We start from the raw sequence: 20,379 nt of genomic DNA on the forward strand, positions 1-20,379 counted from the left end.
TGTAGTCGTGTACCACACTCTATGAATCTCGTCGACATTCTGTAAAAACTGGAAGGAGATTTGGCGATTCATTTGTTCGGAAAAAGCTAATATCTTTTGAATCCCGGGGTAAATGTATGCAGTAGCCGAACCAGTCATTTCACCATGTGAAATAAGAAAATCATGGTCATGTGAAAGAAGAAAAATTGACCGCAAAGTCAATTTTTCGGGTTCTGGATTCTCCCAGGCAGTGGCTGTTAGGAGTTAGATTTCCTAGCGTCTCCATCTCTTTTTATGCCTTTTTCAATTTAGAATTGCTAAAGGTTAACCCACTCAGCTTGCTGTTAGTACCCCAGTACCCCAACACGGGGGGAACAGGGACTGTGCATGCTGTTAAGCAGCTCCTCTGTGCTAGCTCTCTGTCAAATGGCGGGCGGCATCTTTTTGCTACTGAAGAATACTGCAAGCTCACAACTGCCAAGAAAGCCCCTGTGACAGCTGTGGCAAGTTGAAGATACCCATGCTGTGTCAAGTCCACTTGACAAAAACTTGGCCAGGGGTGAGCCGTACGCTGCACGAATCGCAGCGTGCTTACAAAGTTGCCAAGGCCTGAACTGGCAGAATGTGGCCCATTGAGCTACAGCAGATGTACTTTCTGAACTCATGCGTTTACAGGTTGAGTCACCTGTGAAACCCACGACCGCTGTATTTTTTTTCCATCCGATTTCAGATTTTTTGTCTTGCGCTGTGGGGTGCTAAGATCCTGCCTTCCATATACTTTTTAAATGTTCTATGTTTTCCGTGGACTCAGCTGCACGTTATTGAATGCAGACCTCACATTTATCAGTCTAAAATCTTCTTGCCTTGGTGCTTGAATGCATTTTGTAAAATGCACATGGAATGGAACAAAACCATGTGTCTGTGGAAATTATACAGACTGTGTATGTAGTAATATAGTAAAACTAGGTCATATACTTATATCAGTTATAAAAAAACATGACCAAAAATGGGCTTCAGTTAACTCTGTTGTAGGGATTGTTTCCTGGTGACACATTTTATCACTTTTCAGTATAATTCTTTGCATTCTGAGTGCTTTGGGTCACAGTAGATGTAAAGACACTTTGCTCCAATGGGATCCTTTATCTGAACTTTTTTAAAATGTGTTTCAGGTATGAAATAGTCAAAGTGCATGTTTTCTGCAGCACAGTATGTTTTTCAGGAGGTGATGTGTGATTTTGTTGATAATATGCTATTTAATGCCTTGCATGTGAAAATGCTGTACAACAATACAGAGAAAAAACAAATAAAAAATCTTAAAAGACTTTGTCTTTTCAAATGTAAATGTCTTTTTTTATTATGACCAAAGGCATCCACATTCTACAACTTAAGTTAGAGTGGCAAACAATGTAAAGAAAATAAACCTCAGTTTATTATTTATAAGTATTAGAATTCGGTATTGAGAAAATCACTTCTCCTCAGTAGGTGATATTTTCTAGTTTCTTCCTGTTTTTATCTTATGGGAGAGCATGTTTAGGAAGACTCTTTAATTGTCTGTGTAATATTGTAGTGAATACTCATGTATATGTCTGTCCATAGTTCTGTAATTTAGGTGATATCAATGTAGGATTATAAAATACTGTAGCAGCAGCAAATGAAACTTGAAAAGCTTAAGATAAAATTCAGGACGGGGCAGACACTTGATTGGTGAGAGTTAATGTAGACAAATACAGATGGTGTTGCATGTTGGTAGCAAAAACAGACTAAGTGCAAAATGGCAATTGTTGAGCTTGAAGAGGCTGTTTTGTTGACAGATCATTTATATTGTCTTGACAATCCAGGGAAGCAATAAAAAGGCAACTATAAGATTTATAGTTAATTGTAGATTTTAAATCAAAGAGTGATGTGTAATGCACTGGTAAGGCACATTAGAATTTTGGTGGCAGTTTTGGTATTTGCCACACTTTGATCATCGCACTGCGCTTTAGACCATCAGCCTATGTGGAATTCACCATGTTTTCTAGGCGTTGAATGTGTTTTATTAGGGTAATATCCCAAAGCTATTTGATCTGTTGGTTACAAACTTTAAAACCAAAGAGCTTAAATGTGACTCATTTTTTAAATACTTAAATGGGATAACCCTGAAGTTTTTGATGTAGCCTTTGATTCTGTGTTTATAACAAAGCAATTAATGATTCCTTGTTAAAATTAAAAAACACTTGATGTTGCAAAGTAACTGTAATGTGGCAAAAGTCATGTAACTGAATGGAAATTTGCTTAAATTATGTTTTGGGTGATTAACATAAAATAACCGCAGAATCTACTGGCGACTTTGTACTGTAATGTGAGAGAGGGGCTGTGTAAATTAATTTGGCAGTGATTATGATATCACTGCTTGGACATATACCATTTTTATTCATTATTCATTTTTATAGATTTACTACACTAATTAAGAGTTTGATGACGGACTGTATCAAACTAGCAAATTAAATTATTGGTGAGCAATTTTCCAACTGCAGAGCCTTTGTTTTCACTTCAGAGACTGGAATTCAGAGAGCTGCATCTACAGCAGTGTTTTGCTCTTGGATTACCACTAAAGTAGAAAATCATAAAATATGGATTTACAGTACATGGAAGCATGTTAATTTTCTCAGTGTTTTCTGCTTCAAATTGATGGCAATACTTCATGTAGAACTGGATCTAAAACTCTTTTCTCTGTTAATTGTTTTCTCCCTTTAACATAAGTCAAGTGTGCTTGCAAAGTGTTTTTTTTTCCTGCTTGAATACATTGTGACCCTGTACGTCTGTTGTGAGTAGAACATGGACAATCTGGCGATTGCTCATGTGGACTAATCCTTGCGAAGGGTATGCTTGTTCATAAGATACTAAAACTTTAAAAAAATGTTGAAGAATGGGATCACTTTAAGCTTTTACTTTTTTAATGTAGGATCGTCCTTTTTTTTGTGATACACCCAGCAATCTGGATCTGTGGTTTTCTCTGCCTGGCTCCTGGCTGCTTGCTCTTGCACTGCACAGTGCTGGCAGGTTCCTCCAACCTGCTTTAGAGGGTCTTTTATCGCATGGAAGGTGTCATAGCCCCATACAGGTGGTTTAGCGCCCTTTGGAGGAGACAGCGATGAGCGTCCAGCACAGAAGCACCAGGAGCTTGCAAGACAGATAAGCCCTGACAGATAAGCCCACCGTTCTCTCAACCCACCCTGCACTGCTTCTTGGGGGATTCTGGTCCCAGTTAATGACCAGACCCAGACTCAAACCCGGGATCGTAGAGCTGCCGGGGAGTTGAAATTTTCAGCCCCTTTTCAGTTAGGTTTTGGCTGTTTTGAGATGCAGTCATTTGTAAACGAACTCCTAGTAAGGAAATTTGAGAGCTTTCAAATCAGTACTTCATTGTCATGTCAAGGAAGGTGTTTGGAATTTGCCCCAATGCAGCCCAGATAAAAACAACAAAACATGTGTTAAACTTGCACATACACCATAAATATTATTGAATCAATCGAGGCTCTCTTCCACTTATCTTCATATTCAAGATCTACGTATTGAGGCCAGCGGACACCTTTTTAGCTTTGTTTTCTTAGGTCACGTCCGAGGATCTCGGGTGCTGTGTGCACGACTCTCTCCTCTTTCCTCTCTTGGGCAGTTGTGTTGCCGTACCAGACTGTTATCGAGGAAGTGACCGCCCTCTCATTCACAGTTCCATACGTACGTTGTCACTTCCTGTTGAACTCTGAGCTTCCTCAGCTCGCGTAGGCAGTACACGATCATTCTAGATCATGCACACCTTCTTAGGGTGGCACAGAGAGATGTTTTTGGTTCCTATGGCTTCAGGCTCTGAGATCCCGAGTGTAATGGTGGCCTTCAGTGCCTGCCTGTGCGATGTTAATGTCACTTCCCTGTTTGAATGGGTTCCCTGGTTTCTTTATGATATGCAGCTTTGGTTTGGTTGGCTGTTCTTAAACTCCTCCCCCTGGGGTTTGTTTCCTGGTTGGCATGAGAAAGATGCCTGTGCCCCTCCTGTCACTTGTCCGGAAGCAGGCTGGCTTTGGTGCCTCTGTCCCTCACTACTGATTCTGTTCATCGGACTCCACAGGCGTACCTCTGCAATGCGCCACGGTCATTTTTGACTTGAAAATACGCACTTCAGTATTGTGACAGGGAATGGCTGAGAGTCTGGCACGTGCACGTGCATTACAAACTTTTTTGTGTTTTTGTTTAATTAAAAAATATTGTAGGTGTTCAGTATCCGTATGCCTCAGTTTGTGTCATGTATAAATTGAGAAGGGTTATTTAATGAAAACAAAAACAGGGTACTGTGATCTGTGAGCTAGAGGGTGTATTTGGATTTGAACCGAGCCAAAAAGTGTTCTGCGATGTGTGGCTAACAAAGGAAGAATGTAGTTTGAATAATTGCTCAACTTGTCACTCTTCATGCAGGGGGAAAAAAGGATTTGGAAAGCATATGGTTAGCTGAAAAGATAATAAACATTGTATGCCTTGAAAAGTGTATCACCCAGTTGAGAAATACCACATTGCTTCTTAAAATGACCAACATGATAAGAATTTACATGTGTTATAATTATATTATAATTGCTTAAATCTTTTGCTAAACTTTGAGACAGTTATAATTTCCAGCTGACCAGAGGCTATCCAGTGTAACAGGCTGTAGTACAGGTTTACTTCGTACAGGACCACTGGCCTAGTGCAAATCACAGAAAACGTGCTGTTAAAAAGTTCCAGGGATAGGAGAGAGTATTGGCACTCTGTTGAAGTAAATACAAAGATGATTAACTCGAAAACATTGTTACTTACATAAAAAAGTGATCAAAAGTGTTATCGCTGTTTTACTTCTTTTGCAATGCCAACATATTGAACTAATTCTTTCAATCATTGAATCCCGTGGTCTCAGAATAAACTAAATCACTAGCATGCCTGCATATAGACATATACTGTATAGTTTGAGCTAATTTTGCTAATTCATTTCTGATATTGAAAGGTGTTTGATCGGATGCTGTATAAGGTGTCTTTTTTTTCATTGAGTTCTGTCGGGGAGAAATTAAACTAAGAATTAATATTCATGCAGGGCTTAACAGGAACCACATCTTCCCGTTTATTTTCTTTCTCTATGTCATTGTTTGTAGCATTTACCAAAAAATAACATTTAGCCAAATTAAAATTTGTGATAAGTGCAACATTTATAGTAGCTCCTAGGTAGCAGTTCTGCATGCAGCTGAAACACCCATGAAGTTCTCCGACAGGAGAGGTTAGTGAACGCTGAAGCTTTGTTTTTAATTTTGTCTTTAGTGACATTAATCGAGTGCCATGTCACCAACACATTTCAATAAAACAGAAATTGGATTCATCTTCAGGAAGACATTAAATTAAAAAAAAAAATACAAAGAAAAACATCTAGCCGGTTGGGTTACCTATCAGTACTCTCTCAGGAATATTTCATGTTGAAATATTAGAAATTAATGAGCTGAAGCTGTGGTTTGGATCGAAGGTATTAATTTCTTTTGGCTCACATTGTAAGCTTACATTTCTGGTTGTGTGCTGAGTGCTTTGGTGTACACATTGCAGTTATTAGCAGGGGACATGAGAGTTTAGCCAGAATGCTTCACATGCTTAGCCAGGGTTTGTGGTTAGTTGATGGAGACATCTAAAGAACCAGAGCTCCTCAGATCTAAATCAGGAAAGCTGTTCCTTCTTTTTTTCCTTTTGAAAAGGAGAAATGAAGTGGCTGTCGTCTAATGTTTTAAACAATCGCGTGGCGTGTACCTTTGGCCTGATTAAGTCGAGGAGTGATATGAAAGTATATTTGCGGCCAAACTAAGTTACCCCTGCTCCTCTGCTCAGGCACAAACGGGATGGGAAGATGGTTAATGGTAAGCAGTGACCGTTAAGAGGTTTGCAGCCTTGCACGCCAGTAAACATTGGTTTGTATTCCGCCATAAATATTCACACAAAGGATGATTAGTTAAAATGGCATAAAACCCTTCTGGTTTAAAGTTCATTGTGGTTCTGCCAATCTTCCACCTAAGAAAGCCATCACTGAAGTGAATTCTTACACATGCAATTACACGTAAAAGAAAAACATATTCAAGTGCATATTTAATGTTGTAGCTTTTTGTTTTTTACTCAACCCTTTTTGAATAATAAGACAATTTAAGGTGTTTTTTTGATGTATTGAACCATTAGAAGCATTGGGGAACTATTATGTGCACAGTTAGGAGGAGAAAGAAGGAGTCTTTCCATGATATTAGGTTTAGGAGAGGGTATCCCAGGACTCAATTCAACAGCTCATTCTTCAAGAAATATCATGTTATTAACTATGTGCTTATTATAAAATTGTCAGGGTTTGGGAGTTGTGGGAAAAATCATTTATCAAGAGCTTGAAATCTGTGATGCATTGACAACACTCTGTACCAAAGCTCTTGGTCTTCCTAATATCCATGGCTGAGGACAGGGATGGGTTTGCCCATGTTGTCTGACTCAAGGGAGATTCCCAGATCATCCTGTGTACTCTAAGAGAATTTGGAGGCGATGGGAACAAGGAGAGCGTCACCTGACGTGTGTCAGAGGGTATAGCATAGTTTGTACATTTGCAGATGGGGATTGGAGTGTAGAGAAGGTTCAGTGGCTCATACTGAATGTTTTGAAATAAGGTAAGAATTTCCAAACTTTAATGGCAGTGCACAACAAAATGCTGAAATAAAGCAATGAAGATGGTCTATCCACATGCGATGTTCAGATGAATGAAGAATTGTACTGATTAAACATGCAGCTAGCTTTTCTTTTACTTATTTATCAGGTTGTGAGTGAGAAAAAAGATAGCTTGTTTTCTCCAAAAATAAATTTAATATGAGTGGGGTCAGTTTTTAATTTGCAGTTAGGATGGCTGTAAAATCCGTTTGTTACCTTGACCTTAAAATATGCAGTCTGAGCAAAGTAATATATTCGGATTTTGTTCTGAATCAGCTCTCTTTATCAGTGCTCTGCAAAAACGATGTTTTTGAGTTCTAAGTGCATGCTAGCCGCTAATATACTTTGGCCTGTTCTACCGAAAAAACGAAAACGGATCCCTTTGAGATCATTGAAAATTAGACTGATTGTGTTCTCCAAATGGAGTCAAGAACTTTGAAGTCTTTTGCAAAAAGCATAATTTTGGGTTTATGTCATCTGCTGTGTATTCCATGTTTTTCTTCTTGTTTTGACTTTAGAAACTTAGAAGAACGTCAACAATGCATGTTTTTCATGGATGTTGAAATTCATTTGTTACCTAAGCTGTAGTTATGATGACATATTCCTCAAATATAAATGGAGACATTTCCTATTTTTCTGTAATAACCCTGAGATCTTCTCTATGATGATAACGGTTTATTTATGTTTTTGTAAATACTGTATATTTACATATTATATATTTTTTCTCTCACAGGTCTTGATCCAAATCAGTCTGAATTATTCTTCAGTGGTGGTTAAAGTGATGTGCTAAGGTTAAAATAATACCACATAAACTATCATTTTTGTGATCTGGGTTAGATTTTGAATCTGCTGTTGAGAGCCATAGCAAATATGAAATATGTAGGACAGAAAGCTAATGTTGCGCTGGGAAGCTTTAACTGGGTTTGCTGTAATGGTGAAGGTGCACTTTGTAAAGTATTAAGACAACCTTTTCCATTACAGGAGCCTAAGTGTTGAACCAGGAATACAGTTTGACTTTTCGGTGACTTTACAAATCAAAACAGCTTTTTGCACGAGTTCTTCAATTTGGGATAAATTAAGTAGAAGAAAATAGATTGCAGTTTTGTGATGTTCGTGACGATATTAATCAAATCATGCAGTATATAGAATTTATCATTTGTACTGCTCTATGCCTAGCTACTTAGATTATTGGAATACTTTACCCTGAATCTTATACAGACTTATTTAAAGAAAATGCTAATGAATCAAAATATTCAGACCCCTGCTGTATTTCAAGGTAACATTTCAATGTTTTGCTTATTCTTAAACAACATTAAACCCCACATCTCTAGGGTATTTACTAACAGATGGAGTTGTGGTTATCCTGTGTCAAAACATCTGTAAAGCAACTGTGACCAATTACACTTATTCAGGTTAGTTAGTCAGAAAGAGACTATTGTTCAAAGACTTGCTAAAAAAGGGAAAAAAACTGATTTGAAGTAGGAGCAGTTAACAGCTTCCTTGATCCTTCAGTACACAACCCAGCTCTTTGTTTATTTATATTGTTATTCTGGGCTTGTAGAAGCCAGATATTAAACACACTCAAGTTTGACTTGGGTAGAATCAATGCATTCTTGGCAGTACTGTCAATTATGACATCACTGTAATCTTTGTGATTCTTCTTAGTTCCAGTGTGAAATATTTTTATAATTATGCGGACTTTGGCAGTTGGCTTGGAACTTTTTCACATCCTTTTAATGAACATGTTTTATTTCTGGGCTTCTGAAAGAGGCACATGTTTGGAACATTAATGGAGTGCTTTCATTGTAACATTATGCAGAACTAAATGTGCTTAGTAACACTTTTGGTATCGCAGACCTGTAAACAGTTCTACTTTTAGAATAAAACAAAGATCTGGAAGTGCATTCTCTTTCTAGAGAGTGAGGTAATTTTTTAGGTATGTGATTTGTTTAGTTGGTAGAATATAAAAGGAAAACTCATTAAAACTTGTTTGTAGATTTAATGACTTGATGTTTGAACTAAGAGTTTTGTTTAGCTGTTCTGTAAACTCAAACATGTACAGTATGTACGAAATATTTTGTTTTGCTGTGGTACGTGGTTTTATAAAGAAATAAGGCTTGGAAATGTTTTATTGAAGTATTAAAGTATGTGCATAATTACTAGCTATAGCAGTTTTAGATTATACACCCAGGATTTTATTTAGTTTTTAAAAATATTTTGCACTTGTGACAGATGGTGGACAGATGATTTTGATAACTTTTTTTATGTACTGATGGAACAGGTACTGTATATAATTTGTTTCAGTAAGATTCTGTAGCTATGTGTTGATCAAGCATAGCAGAGATATTTTAGGTTATTTCAATTGTTCTGGGTTTGTGTACTTGTGAAAATGGACACAGACATTGTGCTAAAAATACTGGTTATAGTTACATGGTGGAGAAAAAAATAGCCTGAAAGTAAAATAATGCCAATTTGACATACACTTGTAGATATCAACTCTATTATAACCTCCAGTCTAGGTGTGATTAACTTTTAGCATGAAGTTAAAAGAAATGTGTATTTATAATTTGTATTTATTTTACTTTTTTTTCTTTGCTTTTTTATTTTTGCCTATTTAGGGGGATAATAAAGCAAGACATTTAATGTTTGTAGCTTCGACTGTCTAAATAGTTTTGAATGCAGTAAAAAATACAGTACATCACCATCACATAAAATAAATCAAACTAACAGGTATTGTCCACACTGTTCCATACTGGAATTTTACAGATCAAGACTGCTATACATCCTGTGCCTTATATCCTAAGGCCTACCATAGTACCATATTGTGAGAATGTAAATGATCACCAAACTTTTTTCAGGATGAGAAGTTAAACCAAGGTTCTGGCTGCTTGTGATCATTAAAGATCTCGTTGCACAGTTCCTATGTGTGGAGATTTGCTTAATCTGCATACATTTTCAACCTTTTTAAAAAAAAAAATAATCTTTTTTCCAGTACAAGTCAGTTGGAAACCCCACAAAGGGGGGGAAAAAGTCAGACAGAATGTAGGGTTTTACAGGACTGGAAACATGCTAGAAAAGCACCCGTTTTTATGAATGTTGAAATACCTTTGCTGGGACTGTTTTAATAAAAGCTTTTTTGTCATGTGGTGTTTCCACTAAAGAAACGTTCAGCAGAATATTCCGTTCTGCTTCACTGGATTTTGCAGGGTGTTCATCTGCATCTAGTTTCTGTTAAGACTCTATTAAGCCCTGCTATGACGGTATTTCTGCACTTGAAGTGTGAGGTTTTCATATCAGCGAGGTGTAAATTCTAAGCTCGATCTTCGTGTAGTAAAGACCTTGAAATTAACTTAGATTGTTTCTCAGCACACAGCACCAGCCTAGCGTACTCCACTTTCATTACTGTAAATACGTCTTCAGGGAAAGTCAGTTTCTCTAGTGTTTGGTGTATGTCTTGATGGCAAATGAAAAACTGACGTATGGTTCACATTAATTACCACGTTATCCTTGGTAAACTTGCCTGCCTCCCCTTGTGACCTTCTTTTCACCTTTATATCCATTTTGTTTCAATACCAACAGTAGCTGCACATAAATTTTGTATCGTGGTTTCATAACCTGAAGTTAGAAGTTATCTGCAAAAGAAGAGGCCCGCATGTTAGATGAGTTATGTATTTGTTTTATGGGAGATGGGTGATTGTCCGGGTTTAGAAGGTGGGCTATCTCATTAAAATGTGTGTGTGTTTGTGCACCTACTTGGACATGATACCCCCTAATGAAATGAAATGAAATCTGCTGTTTCAGGCAAGGGACTCTAGACATCTAGGCTGGTTGAAGTGCTACATAAAGCTGAAGCAGATAGCTGTGTTTAAAGGTTTTTCAGCATAATGGTGGAGTTGGGGCCTCTTAGCAAATTTGTTTTTGTGAGTTGTGGTGCCTTGTCAGGCATATCCCCCCCCTACCCCTTCCCAGTTTTTAACCTTTCTGCCTTGTTGTCTTTCCTTTAATGAGTGGAGTCTGGCTTGTTTCCCCTGGCGGCTGTCTGTAGTGCAGGGCCGCTCCAGGGATGAGCAGCCGCCCATTCCCTGTTTATTTGTTTGGGAATGTTTGCCTATCCAGCACCCTGGCAGCAGGCCTCTCTCCGGGGACCAGTTTCTGTGGGCCCTGAAGAAGAGGACTAGACTGTGGCTTGTCACTGCTGAGAGGGATTGGTTTGTGTCAGCAAGATAAAAAGGGATCAGATTTCTTTTTTTTTTCTAGCAATGGAGATTTTCACCTTACTGGCAGCAAAGTGACTTTTTAGGTCTGTTTCTTTGAAGTTAGAATGTAAACATACTGTAAAAATCACTTATCCACATTTTGTTTTGAGTGCATTCAGTGTTATGTGTATTAATATGTATACAGTTTAAGAATAAAGTCCCATAAAGAGTTTCGAAACACTCTGCAAAAGTGAAAACAAGCTTTCTTGTTCTAAAAAAAATCAGGTTTTGATCTAAAAATAAGATATGGCTTTGCCTTGAAGGGACATGAGATTCTGGGGACTGGTTTAATATTTTCTCCAGTGTGACATTTTATTAGTAGTCCCAAATAACAGAAATAACATTTCAAGCCATTAAATCTTGTTCAAGCTTGAGACGGTAGAAGAAAAGTCTCCTTTCCTGACTTGTGCATGAAGCAGGCTGTTGTGTGTGGCTTCAGCCGTTTCGGCCTATCCGAACACACTGCAGCGGCCCCTGGCCTTGCTTTTCCTCAGGAGGGAACACGGCAAACTGGTGTCAAACCGCGGGGTCTCCCCAAATGTCAAGGCCGCTGCGCTGATTGACTGCTGGCGAGACGTTTTTCACTGAAAGGGGTCACATATCCCCTTCCTGTGCCCTAACCCTCACCGGGTACCCACTTACCCTCCAAGTAGGGGGTCCCCTTCCTCTCAGCCCACATTCCATCACTCAGGGGCAGGGCTGGGCTAGCCTAGCCTTTGGGAGCGCCTGCCTGAGAGGAGAGTTCAAACTGGGGGTGGGGTCCTGTGCCGTCATCTTTACGAAACAGCTGAGCTGACATGCCTTCAAGCCTTTTCCTCTGCCCCCCCAGCCCCCAGCTCCCTCCCTGACCTGATATGGCATTAGCTGGATCATCTTACTCTGAGAGCAGCTGGGGCAGACAAATTGTTTTAGGGCTCCCCCCCCCCCCAAAAAAAAAGCATTTGTTCAGTTAGTGCCAGGCTATAAGCTATTCTCTGTGTGAAAGACTGATTGAATTACTTTTATGGTCATTTACTGATAATTAAATGGTACACCTATCTTTTTGTTGTCCATAGCTTAATTCCTATACACTGTATGCGTATACCTAGTTCAAGAGATAAAACCAAAAGGATACTTTTTTGGTTGAGGAAAACTAGTATAACTTGAACTTTATGCTCTTTTCATTCCAGCTGTTAGATTTCTGCTCAAATATATTTTTTTAAATGAATATCATGGCATCTGAACTAGCATTGATAGATGTTTTTGAATAGTATTTCTTTGCTTTTATATAGAGGTTTCAGTCCGAAAGGATCTCAGAGCTCATGTCCTCTACCATGAACTGTTTTCTCCGGTTATTAGCCTTAGAAGTACATTTATTTCCTCTGTGTTTGCTTACTGAAAACACTTACATTTGCGATTCTCATATTTTATTTTCTTGGTCTGCTTATATCCACTTTAAAAAACAAAACTAAAGTGCAACTTTTTTATTCAGGGAAATCAATACAATTCGAACTGCAGCTCTTTTAGTTTCAGCTGTAAAATAAAAAAAATATAGTGCTCTAATTTACACTATAGAGCAAGTTATTCTGAGCTGTGATTTCAGTTAATTGTAGGTTTTTACGGAAATATATACAGATTTAAATTTTGTCAGTAGTCCCAAATAACAGACACAGTGCATTACAACTTTGCGGCTTTTGTGAAGAAATGAGGGCAATCAACAACAATCTGATTTTTGTCATTTCTAATCTCCAGACTTTCACCCTGGTGAGTTATTTATTATTCCTCTCCTAATGTTTATCTATTCCCATTTCTAGAGATGGAATGGTTCTGCAGTTTTGGAGCAAAGTGCTGTGAAACGCAGAGCAGGGAGGTTCAAGATGACTCAGATCGTCTTTCTCAGTGCATTTGCTGTTTTGTCCTTATAAGCGTTTATTTTACAGGAGAATAAATTGAGTTCTTGAGTGGCCACCTCTGAATTATGTAAAGTATGTTTGAAATGCAATCTTCATTACAGACTTCAACAGTTCTAACTTTGCATGAAATAGGGGCTACCAGATGTGATTCATTTTGACACCTTTGCTGTTTATATTACTGAGGATAACTGTGACTTTTGAGACCTGTGATTTTATCCAATGTTAAATGCTAAACAGATGTGATCCCTCACAGTTTTGACTGTCTACACATGCTTTTGCTTCCCAGTGAAAAGGTTACACTGTTTTATAAAACTCTAATCAAAGCCATGCTAGAGGTGAATACTTTTTCCTTAGAGATGGTCATTTTTTGTGAAAATGCCTTGTGCGTGATCCATTACAATGACAACTTTACAAGGCTCTATTTTTCTTAGTAGGATTTGATAATCGGGATTATTGTAGGACAGTGAAAAACAGACAATACGTCACCAATTTTAATTTTTGTGCTTGCGATTCTTATTTCCATATGACCAATAAATAAGCACACACTTGGCATTCAGATTCCTCTCTATAAAAATGCATCTCTTCATGTTCATGTTGTGTGCTGTCCATCTGAACGTCCTCCTCCTGCTTCTCCCGTGAAACATATTGAACTTTCTCTTAACATTTCTGTTCACGTCTCAGCTCACTTAGCAACACTTCTGGCTTGATTCGTGTGTGTGTGCATGGCATTCCTTCTTTCCTAAAATGCGGCACCCTTTGAATGTTGATAATCATGTCTCTGGGCTTCCCCGGTGGGCGTTTGAACTATCCAGCCTGGAATCAAGGTTTATTTGTAAAGCTTTTGGTCCTAGTTGTAAACCGTCGGGGGTTCAGCAGTGCGTGCTCTTCCCCCCCCCCCCCCCTCAGTGCCTGAGTGACCCAGATGATTGTTTGTTGATGTTGTTTCACAGGAGGACCATGAGAGCTGCGGCTCCAGCTCAACCAGCCGCAGCGCAGCAGAAAGTGTTAAATCATTAGCCAAGCCGCGCCGCATCCATCAGGCAGCGCCCAGCGACCCTGACTTACCACCGGGTGAGTGATGAGGGAAGGGGGGAGCGGGCCATAAAGTGAGACATCACTGCTTCCACGCTTTTATGACCAGGACAAGGCAGGCTTATGAATAAAAGATCAAGTGGGAGGGTTGGCCCGGACTGCCGATGAATCAGTTGCAGTCAGGCCTTATCAGCAAGGCCCATTGCCTCCAGGACTCTTCTCACAAGGTCTTGCTCCATTCCGACTGGGACATGGCTCATTCCGATGTCCTTTGTTAATGAGCATCCTGGAAAGCTGAAAAATAATTTCAACTCTTGAGATTCAGTTGCCTCCTTCTCCAGACTTTCAGTTTGATTTACTTTTTGGTTTTATTTTGTTTGAATTAGAAAATCTTTTAGGATTCGGTGTGTGATTTTTTTTGCTCTCAAACCCATCAGCCAGGAACATTACCTAGGAACCAGCACCATCCCCACAGCAATGAGATGTTATGTTTTGCAAAGAAGTATAATTCACCACAGATAAATTGCATGCTTAAGGTAATACAAAAAAGGAACAGCGCTTGTCTTGCTGATTACTGATTAAGAGGTAACTGTATACCAGCTGGAAGACAGTTCCATTTCCATCAGATAAGGGCAAGTCATGCTGACATGGATTATAAGGAGCTACAAACCAGAGAGTTAAGATGTGACTTTGTGGAGGCACCTCTAGTTTTAAACGGGCATATTGATGTTGTGATTTACTGTGCACAAGCATGGTGCTTAAAAGTGGGTGCTGCTGCCTTACATGTATTGAGTTTTGGGGCAACTTCTATATGGAGTTTGCATGTTCCCTACATCACTGCTTGGGTTTCCTCCACGTGCTCTGGTTATCTGCCACCATCCAAAGACATGCTGTCCTGATGATACAGTTAACCACAGCTAGCCTCCTGCTCAAGGCATAGTCTTGCCCTGTGCATGCAAGGCTCCAGTTTGCCATGTCACACTGTGACAGTAGTGGCCACTGAATAGGTTACAGTGCCTTATCGGAACTCTTTATAAAATGACCTCAGTCTGTTCAGTCCCATATCACGATTGCATTTGGGACCCCAAAGATATGACATGCCTCAGGCATTTTCTGAATCTCACAAATGATATTTTTAGAACCGGATAGTAGTGAGATGTTCCCCTTGTAAAGAGGCAATGCAATGTGGATGGTCTGCAGAGTAATTGCTGATTATCAGGCCTTTATTAGAACTAGTTGACGTATTGCTTATCTACTTAGCTGAGGCCTAATTGTTCAGTTCCTCATACCTGGATTTTTACATACCAGGGAGGATCGCTCTCCAGCTGTTACAGCAGTAAGCACAAGTGACTGTTAAATCCGGCGCTGTATATTTTCTTTGAGGTGAAACACTGTAGGTCTCACTGTACCCATTAGGAGCTGATTCGTGAACTCAAGGTTAATTCCTTAAGTGACTCTTGGACAGAAAAGACAGTCCTTCTTTAACCTTTTTCCTTCTCAGCTGTGAAAACAGACAAACTGTAAAAGAAAAGGAAAAAGGATTCTAGAGGATGGAAGACGTTTTTTGTTTTGATTTATGATCAAATGGTCCCACCTGATTTAAATAGAAATGAGAAAAATTATGAAGGGAGTCATGATTAAATGAATATTTTTTTTAAACCTGAGACATGCAATTAATATTTAAAACAACTGCTTAAGTGCAATAAAAGTCTAACTGCATTTTCTGTTTCAATTCAGAAATAAAAAGTTAAACAAGAAAAGGAAGAAAAAATATGAAATTAAACACTACTATATATATCCATATCTATGTATCTATTGTATATACTTTTAATTATAAACTGAGAAGCATTAAAAATTGCAACAAATGAGTATTGGAACCATTCTCATTTGTTTTGTTTTTAATGCCTCTCTGTGTAGTTTCAGATTAGGTTTAAGCAGCTTAGGAAAAACATTAAATTGTCATATTCGATTTCTAACTGTTACTGTAAACAGTTTTATTCTTTTGTAAATGTTTGTTAGATTATCTTTGTAATAAGGCTTTGTGAATTCCTCTTTTGTTTCAGTGCATCCCAATTCACTGCAGATGTGTTCGCTTAAACCTCACAAGAGCTAATTTGCTCATTTTTAAATATGTCAAATATCACGTCAGTCTGAATTGTCTGTGCCGAATGAAAAAGTGTGATATAGTTATATGGTCTTTAATGTAAGTGATGAATTTTACAAATCCGTACATTTGTATCTGAGAACTAATTGCATTCTTTTTTTAAATGACCAAAATGCAGGAAAACTAAAGAAATCCGACATCAATTATACAGCTATTTTGCTGTAAGTTTTCACATGCTGGTTGCATTTAGACTCTTCCTGTGGCAAAAAAAAATAGTTAATTCATATGATATGGGTTGCTTGTTACAGAAACTCATTCCCTTGAATTATTCCACCTTAGGCTATCCTGAAAGTGATTATGTTGCCAGTTGCTTGTGGTGAAACTGCTGGCCACCGGAGTTTGCTAACAATTGTGGTTTTCAAATATATGCGCCATTGTCACATACCTATTGAAAATTAAATACATGCATTTTCCCATGCTGGCAGCCTGGTAAGCTATTTGTTTGGCCCATGCAAGATGGCACATCTGTTTTGCAGCATTTGTTTGCCTCTGCCCCACTGGTACAGAAAGAGCAAAGGGGGTCAGTGTGTTGTCCACTGTCACAATTTGCGGTTGATGGTGGGTGAGCCCCACTTTCCCCTTTATAACTTTGCTGGCCAGGTTGCAGTCTCTTTCTTAAAAGAAGAAAGATCTGCAAGTAAATGGAGCTTTATGTTCATAAATAAAAACATTCCATGCCATTGTTCCAGAAAGCATCACAATATGTACTTTGCAGGTCTTTACACTCAGCTCATGACTACTCCATCACGCCCACTGACATCAACCTGCTCTTATCACATCAAAATGTACTTGCCACAATGTAATTAGATCAGAATCCTGGTAATATCATGTTAAGCTACTGTCACACTCCTGGCAAACACATCTTAACAACCTTGTGGGAGAGCTGCACCGTCCACTACATCTCACACTCTCACACATTCGATAACATTTAATGCTGACATCATCTTCCTCGATTTTAACCTGCCAGGTAATGTATAATTTTGGCCTTCACATATCATGTTTTCAAGTGGTGTATCGAATATTTCGGAGCCCAGAGTGCAGGTTTAAGTTATCCTCTTCACTTATGTTTTTTTTTTAAGATACTTCCTTGGCCTCTGGCAAAGGAGGTGGGTTCTACATATCAAACTGTTTTTTTTTTCTCAAGTAGTGGAAGCAATGAACATCTTTTCTGGATGCATGTTTGTGAGTAATAACGCTCTAGTCTGCGGCACTCGAATTAGAACAAGATTGTCTGTCTGGAAAATGTTCTGATTTCCCTTTCTAGCACGTCAGATGCGGCTTTTTCTTCCATGAGCAATCTCTGGAAGTTGGGCATGACCTTTGCTGACTATGCATATGTGTGTATTTGATTTCATTAGAGCTGAGCTTGTGGAAAGACCCTAGTGTCAAAAGGTTGAAAGCCCTTTCTAGAAAATAAATCCAGGAAGAAATGGGAAGATGCAACCAACATTTAGGCTATATAGCCTAATAGGTTTGCATACAATACATAACTTACGTTGGGTAGGAATGCAATACAAAGGCTTTTACCTTCTGGAAAGCCTCTGAATTGTATCTAATTAATAAGATTAATAAGAGCTCTTGGAAGACAAATCCTGTGAGATGTAAGAGGGTTTTCACAGTTCTGTGAATTACACATCTTGCTTGAAATAGGATGGTACATTTAAGCAATATTACATTTTAATATTTACATTATATTTATAATTAATCACTAATGATTGCTAGTCTTAAGTGTGCTCATTTAACATATTATATGTAGCTTTGGTTGTCTTCAGCCTGTCAGTCTGTTCTAAGCAGCACAATAATTGGCACTACTAATAGCTGCTAATACTTTCCGTACACAGGAAAACGTGAACATGGACAGTATAGTATTTCTTTCCTGTATTGCACTGATGAGAGTACTTTGCCTGTACTGGGATCACATAAAGGAGTTCGTTTTTTCCAGTCATTTTATGGTTGAGCAGTTTTAAGTGTGTTTCTTCCCTGTGGGCTGTTGTGCAGGTGCTGGCTGTGTCAATTGTTGACAGAAGTTCAGGCTGGCGCGATCGCGGGAGAGCAGGGTTTCGAGCAGCGGGCGTGTTGGCCTTGGCAAATGAGATCCAGAGCTACGAATAGCAGGGGGGCAAAGTGCTGGTTTTACCGCCCGTCTGCAGGTGCGGTACTGAGCGCGTTGCTTGACCTGTGCAGACTGCACTCAGACGGGGAAGATTTCGAGTCTGTCCTTCCAGTTTTCATTTTATTCCCGACCAATGGGATGAAACCGTCACTGGTGAAGATGCTAAAAGCCATCACGTCCGCGAATTCAAATGGAACTCTGCAGAGAACTGAAAGCAGTCTTCATTGCAGCTGTTGACTGGGTCACGTTTGGTGCTTAACATGTCTGCTTCCCTGCTTCTGGCAGAGTTGGCCGTGATGACGTGAGCTGAAAGATGTCAAGGAGGTGCTTTCCCTGCGTAGACGTGGGAAGCGCGTGTGGATGGTGGTGCGGCAAAGGCACTGGGCGGAGCTGCCCATCTGTTTAATTAAAGGGACGCCAGCGCTGTTAATACCCTTCATAGCTGTCACAGCCATAGAGAGACGTGTACATGCAGGAAAGCAAACATTTTAGTTGGAAAATAAGGAAAAGGCATTAAAGTTTTATATGTTTAACTCTCAGTGACTAGGTTTAACAGTACATGGGAGAAATGAATAATACCATTGGTCCTGTGGTTAAGAGGATTTATTGCTGTATATTTTCATATTTTATGGTTTAAACTCCCCTGTCTGTAATATTTTAAGTTCTTTCTTGCTTTGTTGAGTAATGACCTTACCATGTATGTTTTTCCTTGTGAGCTTCTGTTTCTCGGTAATGGTGTACCATTAGTGCTGGCTGGTAGAGCTGGAGGCAGGCTCCCTTGGTGCATTTCAAACCTGAGTAGAGAGCTGCAGAGCTCTGGCTCATATGATCCCTGTTGCAAATAAGAGTATTTTTTTAACTGCCGTGACACTGCTGGGGCAGACGGATGAATGCAGAGAGCAAATATGAAGTCAGAAAAGAGCATTTGGTTCTGCATGACTGTGCCACATGTGCGGCTGTTGGAAGTTAAAAATATCACATTCTTGATCACCTGCCCTTGGTATAATGTTTGGAACAAGCAGGCCAATATAATCAAGACTAGAAAGAGGAATGTCCTTGTGTCCTCAAGGACCTTACGGTCAGATATTCCAAGACCTTTTTTTATTTTCTCCAAGGTTTCCTGATTGTGTCGCACACTTGCTGCATATATGATAAAAAATTGTAAGGCGTCTGACTTGACAGTGTGGCATGCAGTGTCAAGTGGTACCTGAGCATCAGTTAACAAATTATTTTCTGGTGTGATTCTTAATTACGTCACTCTCTGAGGTAGTGGCAGTTTCAGTCTATGTGTAGTCTACAGCAGAGGCATTGCTGTATTACTTATAGTCATTGGCACCACTTGTAAGTACTTGCAAATTGTATGTTTGCATATCCAGCAGCCATGTTGCCCTGCAGCTACCTGAATGGGAGACCTCTTGGGAAAAACTAAGGCTGCTGCTGCTGGAAGAGGTGTAAGTGGGGCCAGCAGGGGGCGCTTACCCTGCGGTCCATGTGGGTCCTAATGCCCCAGTATAGTGACGGGGACACTATACTGTAAACAGGCGCCTTCCTTCGGATGAGATGTAAAACCGAGGTCCTGACTCCCTGTGGTCATTAAAAATCCCGGCGTTGCTCGAAAAGAGTAGGGGTGTAACCCCGGCGTCCTGGCCAAATTTCCAGTTAGCCTTTACAAATCATGGCCTTCTAATAATCCCCATCTCTGAATTGGCTTCGTTACTCTGCTCTCCTCCCCACTGATGATTGATGGGTGGTGAGCGTTCTGGCGCACTATGGCTGCCGTCGCATCATCCAGGTGGGGCTGCACATTGGTGGTGGTGGAGGGGATCCCCATTACCTGTAAAGCGCTTTGAGTGGAGTGTCCAGAAAAGCGCTATATAAGTATAAGCAATTATTATTATTATTATTATTATTTTTATTATTATTATTATTATTATTATTATTATGTGAAGCCCAAACACATGCAGAAAATGTCTCTGAAATACTTTTGTGTAATGCCATTATTATTTTGCTTACATTTTGTGGAGGTTCATTTGTATATTCATTTGTCAAAATCCTACTCTGAGATCATGGCAAGTAAGGCAGGCTTTAAAAGATCCACTGTGTTTTGGGGTCCAGTAAAGGTGCTCACCATGAGCACTGGTTGATATCTGTGATCCAGACATTGGCCGTTTTAGACTGGGCCACCTCACTAGAGGACTGTAACCTGGAGTCCCCAAACAGCAAGCAAAG

General features: G+C 39.4%; 1 protein-coding gene across 2 annotated transcripts in view; it reads left to right on the forward strand.

Annotated features, from left to right (window-relative positions):
- vps13b (vacuolar protein sorting 13 homolog B) overlaps positions 1-20,379 on the forward strand; it is a 325,535-nt gene that overhangs the window by 17,274 nt on the left and 287,882 nt on the right. For both annotated transcript variants that reach the window (XM_088600797.1, XM_088600796.1), the window contains exon 4: positions 13,792-13,912. In XM_088600797.1, coding sequence (XP_088456923.1) covers positions 13,792-13,912 — 121 coding nt within the window. The remainder of the gene's footprint in view (positions 1-13,791; positions 13,913-20,379) is intronic.

Source organism: Lepisosteus platostomus, chromosome 12, assembly GCF_059453375.1.
Source record: "Lepisosteus platostomus isolate fLepPlt1 chromosome 12, fLepPlt1.hap1, whole genome shotgun sequence".
Lineage (NCBI taxonomy): Eukaryota > Metazoa > Chordata > Actinopteri > Semionotiformes > Lepisosteidae > Lepisosteus > Lepisosteus platostomus.